A 19,921-nucleotide genomic window follows, 5' to 3' on the forward strand; every position below is an offset into this window, starting at 1 on the left:
GTCCATATCATCCGGATACCAAGCCTCGTACACTTGCCGCATCCTTCTGCTTGATGCATGATGCACCGGGTGGCTTGTCTGTCCATCTTTCCCCAGAAAGGCAGAGAGGGAACCTCAACGTGGGGCATGCGGGGCAATGCCCCTCGTTCAAACCGGCCTCGGATCACGGAGACAGGGTTGTCAAAAGCCATTGGAGCAGACGCCGACTTTGCAAGACTTCTCAGGTGTTTGTCTTTAGCGAGCCTTGACGCACAAAATTCTACCGTAAATTCGTCTCGCCTTCAACGACCAACCACAGAGGATCACTGACAGATGTTTTCGAGGAAGAGGACGATACTCTTGGAACGCTGCTTGGCCTGGAGCACTAATTGATGAGAGAGACAGACTTGTTCGATCTGAGATAGCTCACTGGCATTACTCGCAATTACTGGCGCTTTGGCTGAGTGGTTATAGCGATAGACTAGAAATCTATTTCCTTCGGGAGCGCAGGTTCGAGTCCTGCAGGCGTCGTTCTTTTGCCCTGCGGAGAGCCTGTATACCATCTTTTTGCATCCCTGGTGGCGTTGGGGGGGGCGGGTGGAGAGTTCAGAGAAAGAGGATGGGAAACGGGTCGAATCTGGGCTTCTTTTGCATTTTGAAGCCCTGCAAAGATGTTTGTTGGCGCACCAGCACTTGAGGGTGTAACGTGTGCGTGTTGTAGTGCTTTTGAGCACACGGATTATGCTAGCTACCAATGGGACACGATTGAGAGGTGGAAATGTGTTCGGTTGTTTGGTGAAGCATGAGGATTGATTCTTAAAATAATTGTCAGGTATTGCTTTACTCATACACACTCTTGCTTAAGTATGTTCTTCTCTCTCTCTCTGCTACCATCGGTGGTCTCGGTGTTCATATGTTTGTAGCCTCAGAGAAGGTCAGATCAATAGGAGAACACTTGACGAAATTTTTATTCATCTGGGTCGCGACCATCTCAGGTTCTCAAGTCACACTATGTTGACCGTCTGTCATTCCCTTCAACTCATGCACCTACATGATTGTTGGACAGGTAGATTCGTCACATGAGAATTGTCCTTGTGAGCGCGAGTTTCTTTTACCAAGTGAATTTGGCTAGTGGTATAACCCTGTCCAATGATATTGGCCATCATCAATGTGCCCCCGATAACCTTACACTCTTAACCAATGATCTAAGCATACAATAGGGTATTTCTTAATACCATTGTGAGGTACTGAAGTCTTTACGTGTCAAAAAACTGGTGTTGTAGGCGTTGGACATTGGAATCCACAATTCTTCGAACACCTCACCCCCAACCACCATGGTTCTGTATTATCTATGGTGAAATGTCTACCGCACATCTGCGAGCCATGGATGCTGACACTTTTCTCCCTCTGACATCTTCACTTCGGTACCAAAGCTCTGCCACACCCTCCTCCACAGTTGTTGTGCGTGACCGACCATAGATCAACACCCTCAGCGTCCGATTCATCTTCGTCCCCACTCTGTGTCAAGGGTATATAATCTCACCTACCTCACTCACCATCACAAATCAGCAGCCAGTTCACCAAGTGAACTAGATCATCAGACCTGCCGGGGTAGCTCAATCGGTAGAGCGTGTGGCTCTTATCAATTGATATCGTCAACCTCAAGGTCGCGGGTTCGAGCCCCGCCTTCGGCTATTCCTACACACACCGCTGTCTTCTCCTTTTGCTCTTTTGTTGCGTGCTGTGATGAGGGAGAGAGGAGGGGGGAGGCGGTGGAAGATTTGGAAGTTTTTTTCCCGGTGGTGTGGGAAAGTGGGATCGAGGCTTGGCGGGGATGGAAGCCTTGACTTGTTGATTGCTTTCTTTGCTTGGGCTGAGATGTGACTTGGGAATTTGTTTGTATGGTTGCTGGGGTTGGATCAAGCTAATAACATCGTGTCAGCAGGCTGGCTGGTGTGGATGGAATTAGGTCTCATTCATCTTGGAGGGTTCGATTGTTTTGGCAAGTGCCTTCCACTTTTGCATTCATGAAGATCACATCTGTCATCGAGAGTCATTTCCATTATTTTCATGACGTTTGGATTTGTCTTATAAACAAGTCTAGGCTAGAAGTGGGTGCCATTAATGGAAGGAGCGAACAGTTCAAGCTGTTCGTCCAAAAAAGGCAAGAGCATCAACATCCCATCGTACCTTCCATCACAAGAAAACATCCTCCGCTTAATACTCCCAGGCACCATAAGTGGCGTCAACTGCCTGGACTCTGAAAGAGAATCCAGTACCGTTCTTGGGAGAGTTCTCGGCAGCAGCAGCGTAAACCTTGTATGCATCACCGATAGGAACAGCAACAAAGTCACCACCCTTGTATTGCAAGTGGATACCGCTGTCGGCGAGGCTGAAGCCAGTGTAGTTCACGACTTGGCCGCCAGTGCTGCCGTGAGGGATGGTGTAGCCGAGAGATCCATCCTGAGCAACGTATGCGCGCTGGCCGCCGGGGACCTCGACGCTGAGGGAGAGGGTCTCGTTGCCGCCGACAAAGTATGTGTATTTGCCTTCGGGGCAGTCCGAGACGGTGGTGTTGGGACAGTAGGAAGAGGTGTCCTTGTTGACCCAGAAGGCGTTGCCGTTGGCGTTGACGGAAGAGAGGTGAATGGGAGAGCCGGAGTGGATGGCCAGGCCGCCGAAGGAACCACCAGTAGAGCGAGCGGTGGGAACGGCAAAGGCAGGGAGGACTGCGGCGAGAGTGGTGAAGATGGTAGAGGCCTTCATGTTGATGTTTGTGAGAGAGTGTTTGGGGGTGTGTTTGTTGCCGAGGTGGTTTTTGTTTGGTAAAGATGAGTTGACGGCAGCCAGATGCAGAAAATATATACCTTGATCGTCTGCGTCCACATGTCCACGGATGATGCAAACGTCACGCCTTTTGATGTCAGTGAGGAGCAATACGAGATGTGCTGAAACAGAGAACAGGCATCCTGCCGATCGGTCAAGGTTGCTGGAATACACTGCGTACCATTGCCCAAACCTAGTCAATTCCCATCACTTCAGTGCAGACATCGGTCAAAGACCTGGTCTGCTGCATCGAAGAAGCTCACGATAGTAGGGCTCGATCCGCTGCAACCTCTCGTGTTATGCTTACAATGTTGCACGAAAGTGACGTCGAGGTATGCAGAAAGCCTATCTACTTGAAGCTGTCCGACAGAAGCTATTTTGAGTGGTTTCAGTGGCCTTCTGGTCGCTCATGCATTGTAATCACATAAGTTCAAAGCTGGGTAAGTAAGTCGTTTGCATTGTTGACAAAAACTTGCAAAGTAAAAAGCAGAGGTGAGAAGTAAAGAAATTCTGATCAACGAGCAATCAATTAATCCACGTGGCTTGGGTCGTTGGTCGTCACCACAACCTCTCAGTATGGTAGAGATGGACGTTGTGTGTTTGATCTGCGAACGAGAATAGTATCGACCCTTGCCAAGAACGCCGATCACACTTTGCATAAGTGTTCATTCCTCATGCATGCACACAGTACGCTGAAGTGGTGGAGAGTGCAAGTATGCGCGACCTTTGGCTTGATGTGGTGTACTGCGAGTCGTGAGACTCGGTGAGAGTTGCCATGTGATACAAAACGCTTAACTTAGTCTGATCGCCAAGTAGGCCGATGCCAGTACGACGATGCCCATGTTGAATTGAAAGCGCCGTCAAGCTGTGCATCCACATGGCACTCGCCTCAACTTACTCGGATTCTTCTTGGGGAGGGGATTGCTGCACTGTACCTTCAAGGAGTGGTCCATCCGTGCCTCTCGTGGAGGATTCCGAAGGCTCAAGGTCAGCTTCAGAGGTGATGCTTGACGATACCGGAAGTTCTGAGGATACTAGGTCTGGAAGGTTTGTTATCTTACGGGAGAATAGTAGTGGTTTGGGAAATCGCAAAGGGCGATTTTTTAGATACTCCGCATGGCTCGGTGGTGGCCCTACGAAACCTGGCGAACGATTCTTCATTGCTTCTTGGTAGTAAGACGTAGGCAGATTGTTTGTAGCACTCTGCGGACGTAGCAGCGAGCCTGAAGGTGGAGGAAAGCCGCTGGCCGAATGTGGGGGTAGGGGCTGTGTCCGGAGAGGTAGAGTTTCATACCCGTATGATGGATGTGCCGACGGTGGATTGGTGACTCCACCATACATCCAAGCATACCGACCAGTCATTCTAGCCTCAATCCTGATCTTTGCAATATCGTTGACTCTCGCAAGTTCAAGAATACGCCATATCCTGCGTCGATTGCGCAGGGAGGGGGGAAGCTGCAGTGACGGGTCGCCCGGCAGATGAATGTCGGGATTTCTGAGTTTGACTACGAGTGCTTTCCAGTCCCATTGCCCTGAGCGCTGCTTTGAACGAATTATCGCGGTGTTCAGGTCATAGAGCCACGGGAGACCGGCGCTTTGAACCAGAGCATTGCACCACTGATCCTGGCTTTGGTCATGGGAACGAGCACTGTAATTCTCGTGTTGCTCGACAGGGTGGAGGTTCTTCAAGATCGAATCTGTCAGGTCCGGTATCTCCAAGGGATTTGCTTTGATTATCTCATATACCTGTCAAGCTTGATGTTAGCACAATTACGCCATCAGATAACGCTAGGGTCTGCAGAGTAAAATTCAGTACGGGGTCGTGGCCAACGAGAGCTCATGGCATCATTTGACAAGGCTGGAACAGAAACATACTCACAGCAAATTCTTCAGAATGTTCCATATCTCCAGGCGATTCGCGAGCGTTGTAGCCATCTGCTGCAAAGAATTCGTGAGGCTCTTGAGCATATGTCCCATCGAAAGCTTTCACTCGACGGTAGAGGACTTCCCAGAGCTTCAGCAGCGACGTGATGCTTCCGGCTAGCGGATCCGTGGAGACTTTTTGGATAAAATGGTCTGAAAGCTGCAAGCAATTGTCGTGTACCGCGAGATAAAGTGGGCCACTGTCGTTGTTGTTACCGATAGAGCATATCTCAACCTTGTTATCGGAGTCCAGAAGATTGAAGTGAGGGCCAGCATCGTAGCTGTAAGACGCCCTGCAGCGTTTCACAACTCTTGCAGCTTCGTCTGGCGGATCAATGCCCAAATCGAAACCATAGCAACTGCTGGCTGGAGATCTGAAGTAATTATCATCTTCAAAACCGTTCTCAGTTTGATGACGCGTAGTCATCGCGATTGCTTCTTGCAGCCAATCTTTTTCATCATCGCCCCTAATATGCTGAGTGTTAGATCCGGCGCAAAGTAAATTTTGTGCATATCCAACTCACGTATCTGTGATTCGATTGCCGCAAATATGGCAAAAAACTTGTCGAGGAGCCATGGTGGATGTGTGATGGATGTGTAGGTAATTAGAGTGACAGAAAGTCGGAAGATCTTGTGCACTTGAAGGATGGTTGGCACTGAATTTGTAAGTGAACGAGAGCGTGATCCGAGCTCGAGTGAAGGCGCGAGAGATCAAGTGAACCCTGGACGGTGGGGACGGGGTGGAAATCGCAGCACAATGCCATTGCGGGACGCTGTCCGGAAAGAGCTTGTCGACTTGACCAGACTCGAAGGATTGATGGCTGATGATGGAGGGAGAGATATGCTAGATGTCCCGAAATGCATGTTTCTCTTTAACCTAGACATGTCGGGCGGATTTGATTTGCGAGAAGTTGAGAGATCACCGACTCTGGCTTCCTCGAGAATGCGCCAGATTCTTCGACGATTGCGCAGAGATGGCGGGAGCTGCAACGTCTCGTCGTCTGGCCCTGAGAGTAAATGAATCAAAGACTCCCAGTCCCAGGATCCTGATTCTTGTTTTCAGCCCGATCCGGAGTTGAGGTGGTGTCCACGAAGCGATGGGCAAGCCGCATACAAGCATCATGTGCGGGAAGGTACAGCGAGCCACAGACGCTGAGAGACTTTAGCTCGACTTCCTCATCCCACTCTGAGAGCTGAAAGCGAGGGCCCAAGTCAAAACCATAAGACGCATCGAAGTGGAGCACAACTCTGTCCGTATCTTTGGCTGATGCTGAGAACCCAGACTGAAGCCACACACATCCAGATTCAAGGGGTAATATGTATCGACTTCAACTCCATCTTGTGTCCGGTATCCTGTAGTGAGCGCAACGACCTCTCCAAGCCAGGTATTGTGATTGTTTTTGGAGACCCCATCAACTGTGTTCGATACCTCAGGAGTAGTGTCCATCAACTTCACTGACTTGCTCAAGATTGGACCGCCGCAGAGTTGGCAATAAACTTGTTGAGGTGCCATTCTTGCGCTTTCAGGAAGGGGGCGAAGACTGATAAAGGGTAGGTGAATTGTAGAACTGATGGTGATGATTGACGCCACGGGGTGAATACGCTGTTCCACATGTTACTGCATCGCGACGGTGTGAGCGCTGAGGGCCTGAGAGACGTTGAAAGTATTTATGACATTACTGACCTATATAGACCTCCTCCTTGCACTTCCGTGTACCCTCCTTATTTGTCTGCACTGACCCCGAAACTTGCGGTCCAGCCGCTCTTTTAGAACAGTCGTCTTGTCTTCCAGCGACTCGACAGCAGAAATCATGATGCCCTCAACCTCGCCCTCGAAACTTCCGAATCGCTCCTGAGCCCAGGTCTCGATGTCGTCGATGCCCTTGTCGCGTGCTTCGTTGAGCTCAGTCTTGGCTTCATCGACAGTCTCTCCTATTTCGACTTCTGCTCTTTTGTGTTCGTCTTCAAGTTCGTCGACGAACCTGGCCATGTTCTGTTGGAGAGCCTGGTTGGTGAGGCGGGGAAGCTGTTCTCGGACGAGCACTCCCATTTTGTGATTCACTAGTGCCTCGAGACGTGCGTCAATCAAGGGGCCCAGGATAGATGAGAATGCCCCTTCGATGATCTTGGGCAGCATTTGCTCCAGCATACCACCTAGGGCCTGTGTGAGCTCAGGAGAGGGGCCAGCGCAAGCACCACCACCACCAGGTCCCCGGTCAGGCGACAAGAAGGTCGGCTTGATGTCTAGACTATGCCCCCACGGAGATATGTCAGTCCTCTGGAGAGCAGGCGATGGCGTGGACTTGTTGTCAGACCCCTGGAGATAAGGGGGAAGGGGTGTACAGGCTCGTGAGCCTGGCCTCCTTTCTTGATTGTGCCTGACTTCTACGGTAGATGACGGCAATGCGCTTTCGAGTACCTTCTCAGGGGTCGGGGATGCAAAGAGGAGCATTCGTCTCGTATCAGGGGTGTTCAGATCGTTGAGAGAAGGCGTGACGTTCCTTGTGCTGGGTGTGTTCACCTCGGTCGGCGAACCTGGTGGCACGTTATCCCAGAACCTTTGCAATTTTATGGAGGGCTCTCCAGAGTACTGCTGCTGGCTGTCCGAATCTACATCGCACGTCAGAACGTTTTTCGCCGCCTACGCCAATACACAGAAGACTCACCAACGCGACGTCGTTTCCTTGTAGCACCACTATCGGCCTGTTCTTCCGAATGCGGTGGATGTATGTTGTACCATGTGGTTTCTTGCTTGCCTCCGCCGCCACCGAGGCTACGAAGGTCGATAGGATTCGCGCGGAGTTTGCGAAGGGCGATGGCGGATGCGAAGTTCTCGAGCCGTAAGCGATGCTCAGCCGAGAGCTGATCTCTGCCCAGGTATATCTGGAGCTTCGTTGTCTGACACAGGCCAGAGAAGGCAGCGAATTGCTGTCCAAAACTGGTCGACATGAACGATAGGGGAAGGGGTGCTGTTGGGCATATAACATTTCCAGGTGCATGCAGCGTCAACGACAGACTCCATATGTCGGTTCGGTTGGTTGGTATTAGATTGAGGACCTCTGGTGGCAGTCTATGGTTCTGGTTGTCAAGGAGTAAATCACAAGCGACAATGCTTTCAGGACGTAGGACAAGGTCAAGGGTTTGTTCAGACTGGAAGCCTTGGAGATGGACAGCATGTTGAATAACAATAGAGCCTTCGGCCTTGGATTCATCATACTTGATTGAGATGTTAAAGCGACCAAAGGTATCGTTCGCCGATGCAACAGCTGGTTTGTCGCGAAAGAGCCACGATGCTCGAGCCGATCGTTTGCCTTTGGGCATTTTCGCCTTCTATACAAATCAGTTCAGCTCGTGTGTGTATTATACTGACAAGGCCCTCGTCGAAGCGAGATCCCTCCCGCCCGGGCTTCGATCGATTGTCTCGAGCAGCCCTGACTCGATGTCGCAAGTGAACCCAAGACTTCTATCCTCGAAGAACTCAACCCCTTTCCCGTAACCACCCAGCTCCCTGCTTCGCCCTTCTAGAATGAACTGAAGTATAATCGGCGAGCAAGTCGCCAGTGCAGACGGTAGAGAGCGAGAGTGCGACAAGCAAGACAGCCCAGCTTCCTGTGTCACCCTTCAAATGTTGCAGATATGAAGATCACTCAAGAGTGGTGATACCAGTCGCCAGTGCGGTAATAGAAGATGAGAGCGATATTGTATGAGGAGTTGTGGAATGATGATAGATTGGTGTTGTTGCAAGTCCGTCGTTGCCTGCCCGCCCGAAAGACTTCGACACGCCAAGACTTTTGCTACGCGCCCTAGCGCGAATTGACATTATTTACCAGGAGAAAAAAAGAACAATTCTCTGTCTAACTCCAAAACCTATTGTGCATCTCAACAGTTATATAAGTGACAAACGCCAGCAAACCATGAGGCCGAATTGTGATACGGGAAGAGCCAGATGAAAAACGATCATAATTAGGTACCTGGGTGACTTTTTGCTGTGATATCTACCGTGACTTTTTTGTAAACCTCCCATTCATTCCGGCCATCCCATAGCATGTAGAAGCAATCCTATCATATACAGAGACACATCTAAAGGATAATGTCACCGACCTTCTCCTCAATACCCTCAGCGCGGAACTTGGCGAGGGCCTTCTCAACATCACCCTCGGGACCGCAGAACTTCTCGACCTGTTGGGGAGCACGGCCAATGAAAGTGGAGGGGTCGAGCAGAGTGTCGAGCTCAGGGATGATGGGCTCGAAGAACTTTGTCTCACGAATACGCTCGATGAGGTCGTTGTGCTTGCCTTCCAGCTTGACGGAAGCGGAAGCCTGGTGGGAGAGGACACGAATCTCCTCGTGGGCATCCTGGCGCGAGACACCCTTCTTGACAAGAGCCATGATGATGTTCTCACTGTATTAGGTTAGCAAGAGTTGGAATTAAAGTTGAAAAGGAATACTCACGTGGCCATGAAGGGAAGCTCCTCAAGGATACGGTGCTCAATACGCTTGGGGTAGACAACAAGACCGCTGAAGATGTTGTTCATAAGGATGAGCAGGGCATCGGCGCACAGATACATCTCGGGGATGTCAATACGGCGGATAGCAGAGTCATCGAGGGTACGCTCCATCCATTGCGAGGCGTAAGTGGAGATGAAGTCAGCGTGGAGGTTCGCAAGACGACGACCAAGAGAGGTCAAACGCTCGGATCTCATGGGGTTACGCTTGTAGGCCATGGCGGAGGAACCAATCTGGTCCTTCTCGAAAGGCTCCTCAATCTCCTTCCATGAAGCAAGATGTCTGATATCGGTGGAGATGCGCTGGCAAGTAGCACCGAAGTTGCAGACAGCACTGCCAACCTCGAGATCGACCTTACGGGAGTAGGTCTGGGTGGCAATGGGGTAGCAGCCAGCGAAGCCAGCCTTCTCAGTGACGAGCTCATCGAGTCTTTCGACCTTGGCGTGGTCACCGTCGAAGATCTGGAGGAAAGATGCCTGAGTACCAGTGGTACCCTTGACACCACGGAAGCAGAGCTCATCGCGAACTCTCTGCATGGCTCTGAGATCCATCAACAAGTCCTGGATCCAGACACATGCTCTCTTTCCGACGGTGGTCAATTGAGCGGGCTGAAGGTGAGTGAAACCAAGACAGGGCTGGTCCTTCCATTGCATGGCGAAAGCGGAAAGCTTGTCGATGGCGGTGGCCATCTTCTTGAGGAGCATGTCAAGACCATCACGCATCAAAACCAAGTCGGCGTTGTCTGTGACATAACATGAAGTGGCGCCCCAGTGGATGATACCAGCGGCAGCAGGAGCGCAAAGACCGTAGGTGTGGACCCAAGCCATAACATCGTGTCTAGATTGAGGGAGTCAGAATCTTGGATTCCTCAAAGGTTGGGAAATGCGCGTGCTGCACACAACGGCCCATGGCCAAAAGACAATCACTCAAAGACGAATCTACGTGGTTTTCACGCCGAATACGTCACGAAAGTCATGTTTCGAGATATCACACAGAACGAAAAGCACTAACCTTCTTCTCTCCTCTTCCTTTGCGGCAATCTTGAACTCATCATCCTGGACAATCTGGTTGACCTTCATCTGGTTGATGGCCTCATCGGAGATGGAAAGACCCAACTCCTTCTGGGACTCGGCCAGCCAGATCCACAGTTGTCTCCATGTGCTGACGCGCATGCGGGGAGAGAAGAGGTGCTTCATCTCCTTGCCTGTACTCCGGCCATTGAATCAGTATACCATGCTTCTGTTTGCTGGCGCGTGCAATTGGCCGTGTGGACTGGCTTCATCGATGATTCAATCGAGCTTGGCGGGGTAAAGAATTTACGCACTTGCATAGCGCAGCTCCAGGGGATGCCTGAAGGTATCGTAGGGTGAGGCATGATCAGAAGCCATCTTGTATTGTGATGCGAGAGTTGGGACGCTGAAGCTGGACATTGTGAAGAGAGGAAGAGCGAGGAAAAATGAAAATCAACGACGTGATTGGTTCCGATTCACGGCGGCGAGTAAGTTGGTGGAGGGTCCGATAACGATAAGAAATTCACAGCTTTGGTGGGGGAGTAGGAGGAACGAAAGACGGAGAGCACGAGTAGAGTAACAAGACAGAAACAATTGCAAGCTGGACAGACACAGCGTGTCTTTTTTATATGCAGATCAATTCAGAACATCCGGCCGTGTGTGCCCGTCTTCGCATTGAGTTCCCGAAAGAGCTACACGTGATGGAGTTCGTGGAAGAAAATGCGGAAACTGTGGAGTTGCTGGTCTTTGCGTACAGTTGAACGGCGCGACTAAAACGCGATGTCGGGCCCCATGGGCGCGGAGGAACATGGTCATCCTCCCTGATTGGTGGAATGCGTCAATCCTCAGGACAATAGTCTCATGTCCACAGGGTCTGGAAAGCTGTAAGGCGCAGTTGCAGATTGAGGGACGAGAAATTTCTGCTCTTTTCATATGTTATGTGCATGTGACTATGGCTATGGACGTCTATCTAGATTTCTGGTCGCTTCTCTTGCTTCTACGGCTCTGCCATCTTTCCCAGCCAGCGTCAACCAGATCCTCGTTGACGACTAGGTCTCTCAGACGGAAGAACTTGGCAATTGAAGTGTCCAAGACCCAGTCCAGCCAGCCTGAGCGACGCAGGTAGGTTGTGAAGAGATACCAGAAGACTGCAAAAAGGGCACCCACAATGCAGCCGACGAGGATCTGCCTCTCGGTGTGGTAGTTCAGGTATATCCTGCTCTGGGCGACAGCAGCAGCGCCGGCTATGACCAGTACGGACAAGGCGAGTCTTTCGAAAGTGGAGGTCGGGATATGGGTGGTCGACGTGTTCGGAAGGTGCGGGTTGTGTCGCAAGAGCAGGAACAGGGTCAAGGAAACTGCAAAGTACGAGACGAATTGGGCGTGAGACGAGGGCATGCCATAGCCTTTGCCCGTCAGACCTGTACAAAACATTGGTCAGAAATGGGCTTTGAGCAGAGGACAGGAGATGGGGGTTCCTACGATGCGGTCTCTCTTCACGAATAGTGCGTTTGAGTAACCAATTGAGGGCTTCACAGGCCAATTGACCAGCAAACATGAGGCCAACCTCAGCCTCACGCGTGCTCCAGATCAACGTGGCATATGTGACACAGAGAGCCTGGGGCACCAGGGCCAAGTAGGCACAGGCGTGTGCGATGGGATCATTAGGATTCTACAATGGTCAATTAGCTGCCTTGTCCCAGCCAGCATAGATAAATGCAGCCGGCAGTCTCACGTAGTGAACATGGGTCAAAGAAAGCGACGCCAACGGAGGGTCTTCCATGGTGACCTATGAGTTGTGATTTGTTTGCTACGTCTTTCAAGCAGGACGAGACACGACAGCGAGCTTCAGCAGCTTCAGCTCCTTGGTTTGGACGACTACGTAAATATGTGGAGCCGCCACAAGCTTTCGGGAAGGCAGTGACCGGTCTTAAGAACTTCTTCGGCCCGTGTTATAGCAGAGGCGGTGAGATTCTGCCGGTCTCAGTCCGCCGCCGTCACCGAGGCGAAACCAAGACACCGACAAGTTTACTCACTCATCCTCACACGCGTCTTCTGATAATCCTCCCTTTCTCATCGATATCTATCGACATCTATCCTTTGGCTTCTCTTTGTCTCATCACTCACATATAGCCATTTCTACGGCTGTTCCGCTCTAATGCCTTGTTCATAACACTCGCCCACCCACGAGTCACTTTTGATTCGGCGCAATGGACACAACTGACGAGAGGGAGGAAGAGTTGTCGACTCTCTTGGCCATCTACCCCGAATTACTTCTCGACCCCAAGAACCCCTTCGCCGCCTCGCTTGAACTCCCCATCAACCCATCGAGTCCTCTCGCCTTGCGCTTTCCATCAGCGCCACCGCCCTCTCCACCAGACTCGGAGAACGGTCTCTCCAAATATTCCCCCCTGACTCACCACGTCGACGAAACACACAATGTCGAACACCTGCCCCCTCTTCAGCTGAAACTCTCCCTCCCCGAAGGCTACCCTGCTGAGAAAGCCCCGATCGTTTCGCTCTCCACCACTCCGCAATGGTTGCCCGTCGATAAACTGAACGACTTGGAGCGCGAGTGTGAAAAGTTATGGGAAGATTACGGTCGCTGTCAGATCCTCTTTTCATACATCGACTTCCTACAGCAGCAAGCTGAACAGGCTTTTGATCTGGAATCCACCGGCCTTGACCTGTCACCTTCTCTGAAGCCCGCTTTGCTCGACTACGACACTCTTACAAAGAAAGCCATCTTCGACGCCGGCACCTTTGATTGTGGCATCTGTCTCGAACCAAAGAAGGGCTCTGCCTGTTATCGCATGCGCCGCTGCCGTCACGTCTTCTGCCAGACCTGTTTACAAGACTTCTACAACAACTGCATCGTCGAGGGTGATGTTGGAAGAGTACTGTGCTTGGACCCTACATGTGGCAAAGACGCGCCTGCTGGCCAGAGGAAAAAGAGAAGGAAGGAAAAGACACTACATCCCAAAGAGCTGTTGGAGATGGGCATCGAAGAGTCCATGATCCGTCGCTATGTCGACATGAAGCGCAAGAAGAAGCTGGAAGCTGACAGAACCACTGTCTACTGCCCGCGAACTTGGTGCCAGGGCCCTGCTCGCAGCGAGAAGTACCCGCCCATCCCACAGGACCTTTCTCTATATCCCGAGTCATCAAGCGAGGACGAGGGCGAGGACGAAGAAGAAGCAGCTAAAAAGGGTACATCTCCATCCGACCGGTTGGCCATTTGCAGTAAATGCACATTTGCTTTTTGCAAGACTTGTTACGCAGGTTGGCACGGCGAATTTGCTCGTTGCTGGCCTCGCAACCCGTCAGAGCTGTCCGAGGAAGAGAAGGCCAGCTACGACTACATTCGTTCGCACACTTCACCATGTCCTACCTGCAGCAGTCCCACGCAAAAGACCATGGGCTGCAATCACATGAATTGTTTCCAGTGTGCCACCCACTTTTGCTACCTCTGTGGTGCCTGGCTGTGCCCTGATAACCCTTATCAACACTACAACAAGCCAGGTACGGATTGCTACCAGAAGCTCTGGGAGTTGGAAGAGGGTGATGAAGGTCAAGAAGCCGCTTTTGCTGGTGCACGACGCTGGGAGCAGGAGGCTCGAGCTGTGGCCGAGGCCGCAGACAGAGAAGAGGCAGAAGCTCTGCAACGGGAGGAGGACGAGGCCGCTGCACGAGAGGTTGCTGAACAACTGGAGGCCGAGGAAAACCCTCCTGCCGCGCAGCCTGTTCAAGAGGACGCTGCTCAACCCATGGTAGCAGAGGCGGTACAGCCAGCACAGCCGGCACGCCGAGGGCGCGGAGGCAGACGGGCTCGAGGTGGAAGAGTCGCTGCACTTGAAGGTAGAAGAGCGGCACCTGCAGCGCAGCAGCAACCAGCTCCAAACCAACAGCAGGTGGACGCAGCAGCAGCCGCAGTTTTCAGGCGTTTCGTTGAGATGGCCGCTCGTGATGAAGAAGATGGATGGGACTCGGACGAACTAGAAGATGATGAGGACGACAGGTGGGTCATCCCTGTCCGACGATGATACTGGAAAAATCAGAAGGAGCATTGCATGGCAGGCGTTCATCTTTGGTTCTGTATATATGGAGCGGGCTTAGGCGTACATACCCACGGTTTCGTTATGCTACTTTCTTTTCTGTCTTACATGTTGTGTCGTCGCTCGTCATCAGAAAGCACACCACTGTCTGCACAATTTTACTGGAATACTTCATGTCGTACTTGATCTTGCCTATCCGAGAAAGCGGTATCCATCTTTTCTCCGTAAGGGGTTCCGAACAACATTGCGTGCGACGTCGAACGAGAGTTGAGCTGATGTCGAGCACAGAATCGCATCTATCTCTCTCTCGCTAGAAGGACCTTCTCGTATATAGCAAACACTCGGATGCATGTTGACATGACGATTGCCTCTTTGGGAAAAGATTGAAAGTCTGGCGTCGAACGCGTCTTCCGTCACGTCACCCGAAAATAACAATGATCTCCGAAATCACATTCATATTCGACCATGGATATCTGGAATGGAAACTTACGACTTGACGATATCAATGAGATACGAGGTAAGCTCTACAAATACTGCGTTGATCAAGGCCCTAACCAAGAAGCAGACATACGAATAAGTGCACCGTCAACGAAACTCCCGCTACCAAACGATTGCACGCTTCAATTTCTATCACATGTCGACACCACACGAATACCACTGCAATTGATATGTGGTCCACGTCTAGATGTCTCGACTGCAGATCCAGATACCGAAACGTGGTTCAGCAATCTACTGCTCAGTAGCAATGATGCAGAAGAGCAAGGAACAGAATGGTGGCCGAGTGCTGCTCTAGAGTCTCCTCTGGGTATTCTGGCAGCAGTACAAGTCGCAGATTCAAGCAGCATACCACAACCACGGACAACGGAAATTCTCTTCTATGCAGCGAGAAGGGATGTCCAGCGCAGTCCTCCTACGCCACCACACAATGAAGCATCATCCTCAGATATGGCTTTCGGACTCTACGCCCTCCCACTCTCCTCGGACCTACTACTCTCAAACGAAGTAGAAGTCACACCGCCCAGCTCCCCTATCCTCAGCGCCACAGACACATCCACACCAACCGGCCGCTTCATCCCCCACCCCTGGGACGGCCCCTCCTTGCGACAAAAACGCAAAACTGCAATCGACTCCACCTTCTCCGCCGCTGAAGACCACCGCAGAAACCTGAAACGCCACTTGGGTGCCTCAGTCGCCGCAGCCGCGGCATCAAACAGTCCTTCCCTGCCTTCTCTACCACGACTGAAATCAGAACAAAGTAGAGGCTCCGTACCCCTACTTACGAGACCGAAATCCAGAAGCCCGAGTATAGCAAGTCTGAGGCGAGAAAACACCGGTACTGCTGCAGAAACAAGAAGAGTCTCCGGACTATCCAGAGAAACTCCCGTTCCTACAACCACACAAACAGCAGAAGAAGAAGCTTTGGAAAAGAAAAACAAAGATATGATATCCAAAGTCGTATTGGCCGGTCTTCGCGTATGGGGTTTCACTTCATCTTCAAAACGGAAGAAGAGAGCTTCCACCTCTACTGCTTCTGAACCTCCTCCTGATCCCGCAGAGGAAGCAAGAGATGAAGAATACAAATTGCTATACCATCACGTCTACAAATCCACTTGCTTCGCTTTCAGAGTGGGCATCGCAAAGCAGGACTTAAGTGGCAAGGAATTCGCGGACAGAGTCAGGGATATGGTGGATTCATTCTTGGGTATATTCTGTAAAGATCCTTTGGAGAAGGCGGTCGATGGGGATGAAATGGAGTTGGATGGTGCGTTTAGGGGTGCGGTGGTTAGAACGCCTAAAGGAGAGTTAGGGGAGCATGAGAGGGGGTTGAGGTGAGATGAGGCGGAGAGGATAGGTCTGGTCATGGGCAGAGATCTGATGGAAGTGGTTGGAAGCAGAGTATACAAGCCCTATGACCCTTTATTTGATCATGCCTTCATTCTTCTTGCTCGCTCGATTCTCCCTTCCACCTGACACACCGCGTGCCATCTCCCAGCCAAAGCACGTTATCCAACAAGAATGCCAGATCACAATATTCCACCATGGTGAACGTTGGGCAGAAACACACCGTCGACCCTCTCGCAAAGGATGAGTCCTCACCTACTCGGCAAATGTTGTGGATCGAAGAGTGAAGGCAGCGCAAGCATTGGAGATGAGGGGAAAGCCTGAGAGATTAACAAAAAAACGAACAACATCACGGGAAGCAACGACTATCGAAGGGAGGTCGCATAGTGCAAGTTAAAAAGGACTCTTTTCTATTTCGAGTGTTCGTGACAATTCTTTATTTACGCAGGTTGATCCAAGATGCCACTTTCCTTCATACTCCTGAAGAGTTCAGGTTCGAGGAACTTGCTGATAGTGACATCCTCAGCAAGACCCTTCCTCCTGCGTGTCTTGAGCACAAAGTCGCGAGCTGTCGCTTGTGCAGATGCAGGTTCCAGTGGTCTGAGCTTGATGCTCTTATCTAGTGGATCACCAGGTACAATACTCCAGCGGTCAAAGACAAGTGATAATGTGGCTTGTCCTTGGGTGTGAATGCGAAGGTCGGTTTCGAAACCAAAGGAGTCGATAACAGGAATGAGACCTGAGACCTTGTAGAGGGGTGTGCCGGCGATGGGGCCATCGGATAGAACGTGTCCTCTACGTCTGGCGAGGACTGTGTACAAACTGCTTACACTGTCTGCATTGCCGATCATCGAGCAGCTGTACACGGGCTCCATCAGTCTGGGGCTGGCCATCAGGAAACTGCTGTAGCATGCACGACGAGCTGTGGGAATGATCTGGCCACCACCGCGGTAGATAGCTTCCGGTGCGAGGCCGACGTCGGTGATCTTGAATTTTGTGTTGCGGATGGGCTCTTCACAAAGCGGTCCTTCACGCGTGCCCCATGAGAAACCTTGGCGAATGGTGTCTCGGACACTCTTGAGGAGCTTCTGGTCTACGTCTGAAGGTAGTGTGTCGTTTTGTAAGATGTTGGGACCCATGTCATCAGGTCCGAAAGCCCAGATGTTGCGCGAGGCGAGCAGATCGTACCCATAGTTCTCCTCGAAGAACTTGCCGACCTTTCGTACCGGATCTCTGATGTTCACTTTGCCACTCTCGATGTCCTCGGCAATGCCTTCATCCAGAGGTTCGGCGACCATTGTGAGCTTGTTTTTCTTGTTCGGCGTTAATGCGTAACACTTGATGGCTGATGTCTCCACAACTGTCTCGCAGAAGCGAGTGACCGGATCCGAGACCTTGATTTCCATTGAAGCATACAATCTGCGCAAGTCATGCAGGACGCAGTCCATATACAGTTCGCCAGTACCCAGAACGACGTGCTCTCCTGATTCTTCGACCTTCGTTGTGATGAGGGGATATGATTTGTTGACCTTGCGGAGACCGTCAAGCATCTTCGGCAATTCAGATGGGTTGATTGGCTCAACAGCGACCTTGAAGACAGACTCGAAGAAGTGTTGTACCGGACGGAAAATGTATGCATCCTCGTCTTCTGGGAGCTTTGGCGCAACAATTGTGGCAGTCTTGACAATTGAGTTGTCCACTCCTCCAAGAAGGACGAAGTTACCGGCGGGCACACCGCTGGTAGGAATGTTGTATCGTGACTCACCAATCCAGACATCAGAAATTGTAGCCTCCACCATATCTTCTTCGTCTTCGATTGTGTAGCCCTCGCCTAGCACACGGACCTTCTGGCCAGGGCGTGCTGTGCCGCTCATGACACGACCAAACGCGTTGAATCCAGTTGCATCGGTGGTATTGAAAAGCTTGGTGACGTGAACAATCAGAGGACCATCCTGATCGCAAGAAAGCATACTTTCAGCAGTCTTGGTGTCAGTAGGACCTGTGTAGTAGTTGTCCAGCTTCTGCTTGGCTCCTTCGACGGGTGACGGAATGTGATCAACAACCATGTCGACGAAGCCAGTTGCAGGACCGAAGAATTGCTCACATGCCATCTTAAGAAGATCCTTGGCATTTGCGCGAAGTTGTGTAGGCTTGAGATAGATACCCAGGCTCTCAAGCGTCTTCTTGAGATCTTCAGGGCTTTCGCTGATGGTATGTGAGTAGAGCTTGTAAATAGGCTCGAGGACGAAGTTGACGAAAGAACGCTTGCTAGCAGGTTCTGTTCCACGACGAGTGAACTTGCGACTTCCAGGGTTGTAGTAAATATCGCCCCATAGTCTTCTGCTGAATTCGGGGACATCCAGGCCACTACCGGCATACGTCTCGGCGTACATGTGTGCAAACGAAGGAAGAGTGAAACACCAGCCCATCATGCTGCAGGCGAATGCAACATTGCCCTTTTCGGGACTGACGCGGTACTTCTCGCCTTGGCCGGGAATAGTGTTCTCGATGACTGTGTTGACCTCCTCGACGACGTGCTTGAGCTTGAAGTAGGCATCAGCAGGAGGCAACTTGAGCTCCAGAATCAGACGATCCATCTTGTTCACGACAAGAACCAGTGGTAGGTGGTTGAGGACGGCGTGCTTGATGACCATTTCGGTTTGGACTTGTACACCCTCGACAACATCAACGACTAGAACGACACCGTCGACCAGGCGTAGAGAAGCAGCAACCTCATCGGCAAAGTTGACGTGACCAGGAGTATCCAGCATGTTGATCAAATGCGACTTTCCCTTCGTCGCAGGCAGAACCAAACTCATAGGACCGGTCTTAATCGACACGCCTCTTTCGCGTTCCAGGAGATGTGTATCGGTATATCTCAATTGCTCATCTCGGTCGCGTCCCTTTCTTTTGTCCAGCTTCTCTTGAATGTTGTGTGTCTGCATGACGAGCATATCCATGAAAGCCGTTTTACCATGATGTAGGTGACCAGCCAAGGCAACGTTGCGAATTTGATCGGGGAAGTTCATCAAGTCGGTCATGAAATCGCGGCTGAAGAAAACAGGAGGCAGGTCTGCCTCTTCGATAGTGAACTTCTTCTGTACGATGGGCGCGATGATGGGCTGTGACAGGGCCTGAGTATCCTCCTCTTGTACCAGAGTTTCGACATCTTGGCCATAGACCTGTTGTGCGGTGGGATAATATTGCTTGTCTTCATGGAGAACGACGGCATTCGAGGGACCTTCATCTGCGCCAAAGTCAGTTTCTCAATCCAACCTTGCGTCAAGGCGGCGCATACCATCCACTTCCATCAGCTGCTGATCATGAGAAGCAGCAACCTCATCCGGCTCGTCCTGGTCGTATAGATAGTCGTTGGCATCGACATCCTGTTCCTGTTCGATGTCCGAGTCTTCGGGCTCGCCGATGAAGTTACCGAACCTGTCGTCAAGAGTTAGCTGTGAAGACGGTCAAACAGAAGGACGTGAAACGCACTCATCGTAAAGGTCGTCCATGGCGGCAGATGTGGTGTGGAAGGGCGACAATGGACGCGACAAAAGTTGAAGCTCGAATGCGACAGTCGCCGCGAGACTTCGTCTCCAACAAGATCGTCACCAAAGCGCCAGTCGGCAGGCACGACTCAAGCTTCCCGCTCGACGTGCTTCACCGCTTCGTGTTGGCAACCGATCACATATCTCGATAATCAATTCTTGCCGAAATCGGCTCAAACTCTGCGGCGAAACACGTTGCCAACGCCATGCTGGACCCCCAGATTGTCTCTTG

At 51.4% G+C, this 19,921-nt stretch overlaps 9 protein-coding genes across 9 annotated transcripts; 2 read left to right on the forward strand and 7 right to left on the reverse strand.

The window, feature by feature from the left end:
• Positions 1–189: 189 nt before the first annotated feature.
• Positions 190–927, reverse strand: M438DRAFT_57414 (uncharacterized protein). The gene has a single exon (XM_029910195.1). It carries the CDS (start codon positions 825–827, stop codon positions 303–305), a length of 525 nt encoding a protein of 174 aa, XP_029758369.1. The 5' UTR covers positions 828–927; the 3' UTR covers positions 190–302.
• Positions 928–2,196: 1,269 nt separating this feature from the next.
• M438DRAFT_277851 (uncharacterized protein) lies at positions 2,197–2,745 on the reverse strand (the record flags this gene model as incomplete). The annotated part of the gene is made up of 1 exon (XM_029900956.1): positions 2,197–2,745. One exon carries the CDS (start codon positions 2,743–2,745, stop codon positions 2,197–2,199), a length of 549 nt encoding a protein of 182 aa, XP_029758370.1.
• Positions 2,746–3,581: 836 nt separating this feature from the next.
• M438DRAFT_57461 (uncharacterized protein) lies at positions 3,582–5,476 on the reverse strand. The gene is made up of 3 exons (XM_029910197.1): positions 5,253–5,476; positions 4,685–5,195; positions 3,582–4,551 (listed from the first exon to the last, which is right to left on the reverse strand). The coding sequence occupies exons 1-3, from the start codon at positions 5,303–5,305 to the stop codon at positions 3,700–3,702; spliced, it is 1,416 nt and encodes a 471-aa protein (XP_029758371.1). The 5' UTR covers positions 5,306–5,476; the 3' UTR covers positions 3,582–3,699.
• A 733-nt stretch (positions 5,477–6,209) lies between these two features.
• Positions 6,210–8,351, reverse strand: M438DRAFT_347453 (uncharacterized protein). Its single transcript, XM_029905909.1, has 3 exons — positions 7,395–8,351; positions 6,413–7,338; positions 6,210–6,346 (listed from the first exon to the last, which is right to left on the reverse strand). Exons 1-2 carry the CDS (start codon positions 8,047–8,049, stop codon positions 6,413–6,415), a joined length of 1,581 nt encoding a protein of 526 aa, XP_029758372.1. The 5' UTR covers positions 8,050–8,351; the 3' UTR covers positions 6,210–6,346.
• A 384-nt stretch (positions 8,352–8,735) lies between these two features.
• M438DRAFT_347454 (Adenylosuccinate lyase) lies at positions 8,736–10,905 on the reverse strand. Its single transcript, XM_029905910.1, has 4 exons — positions 10,559–10,905; positions 10,246–10,438; positions 9,181–10,071; positions 8,736–9,130 (listed from the first exon to the last, which is right to left on the reverse strand). Exons 1-4 carry the CDS (start codon positions 10,662–10,664, stop codon positions 8,809–8,811), a joined length of 1,512 nt encoding a protein of 503 aa, XP_029758373.1. The 5' UTR covers positions 10,665–10,905; the 3' UTR covers positions 8,736–8,808.
• A 243-nt stretch (positions 10,906–11,148) lies between these two features.
• M438DRAFT_367191 (dolichyldiphosphatase) lies at positions 11,149–12,116 on the reverse strand. The gene is made up of 3 exons (XM_029907940.1): positions 11,980–12,116; positions 11,727–11,916; positions 11,149–11,665 (listed from the first exon to the last, which is right to left on the reverse strand). Exons 1-3 carry the CDS (start codon positions 12,025–12,027, stop codon positions 11,211–11,213), a joined length of 693 nt encoding a protein of 230 aa, XP_029758374.1. The 5' UTR covers positions 12,028–12,116; the 3' UTR covers positions 11,149–11,210.
• A 173-nt stretch (positions 12,117–12,289) lies between these two features.
• M438DRAFT_347456 (RWD-domain-containing protein) lies at positions 12,290–14,365 on the forward strand. The gene has a single exon (XM_029905911.1). It carries the CDS (start codon positions 12,455–12,457, stop codon positions 14,285–14,287), a length of 1,833 nt encoding a protein of 610 aa, XP_029758375.1. The 5' UTR covers positions 12,290–12,454; the 3' UTR covers positions 14,288–14,365.
• Positions 14,366–14,756: 391 nt separating this feature from the next.
• Positions 14,757–16,543, forward strand: M438DRAFT_301001 (uncharacterized protein). Its single transcript, XM_029902084.1, has 2 exons — positions 14,757–14,816; positions 14,865–16,543. Exons 1-2 carry the CDS (start codon positions 14,765–14,767, stop codon positions 16,130–16,132), a joined length of 1,320 nt encoding a protein of 439 aa, XP_029758376.1. The 5' UTR covers positions 14,757–14,764; the 3' UTR covers positions 16,133–16,543.
• A 38-nt stretch (positions 16,544–16,581) lies between these two features.
• M438DRAFT_337231 (U5 small nuclear ribonucleo protein component) lies at positions 16,582–19,653 on the reverse strand (the record flags this gene model as incomplete). The annotated part of the gene is made up of 3 exons (XM_029903969.1): positions 16,582–19,388; positions 19,440–19,579; positions 19,634–19,653. 3 exons carry the CDS (start codon positions 19,651–19,653, stop codon positions 16,582–16,584), a joined length of 2,967 nt encoding a protein of 988 aa, XP_029758377.1.
• Positions 19,654–19,921: the final 268 nt, after the last annotated feature.

This window comes from Aureobasidium pullulans (genome assembly GCF_000721785.1).
Source record: "Aureobasidium pullulans EXF-150 unplaced genomic scaffold scaffold_15, whole genome shotgun sequence".
Taxonomy (NCBI): domain Eukaryota; kingdom Fungi; phylum Ascomycota; class Dothideomycetes; order Dothideales; family Saccotheciaceae; genus Aureobasidium; species Aureobasidium pullulans.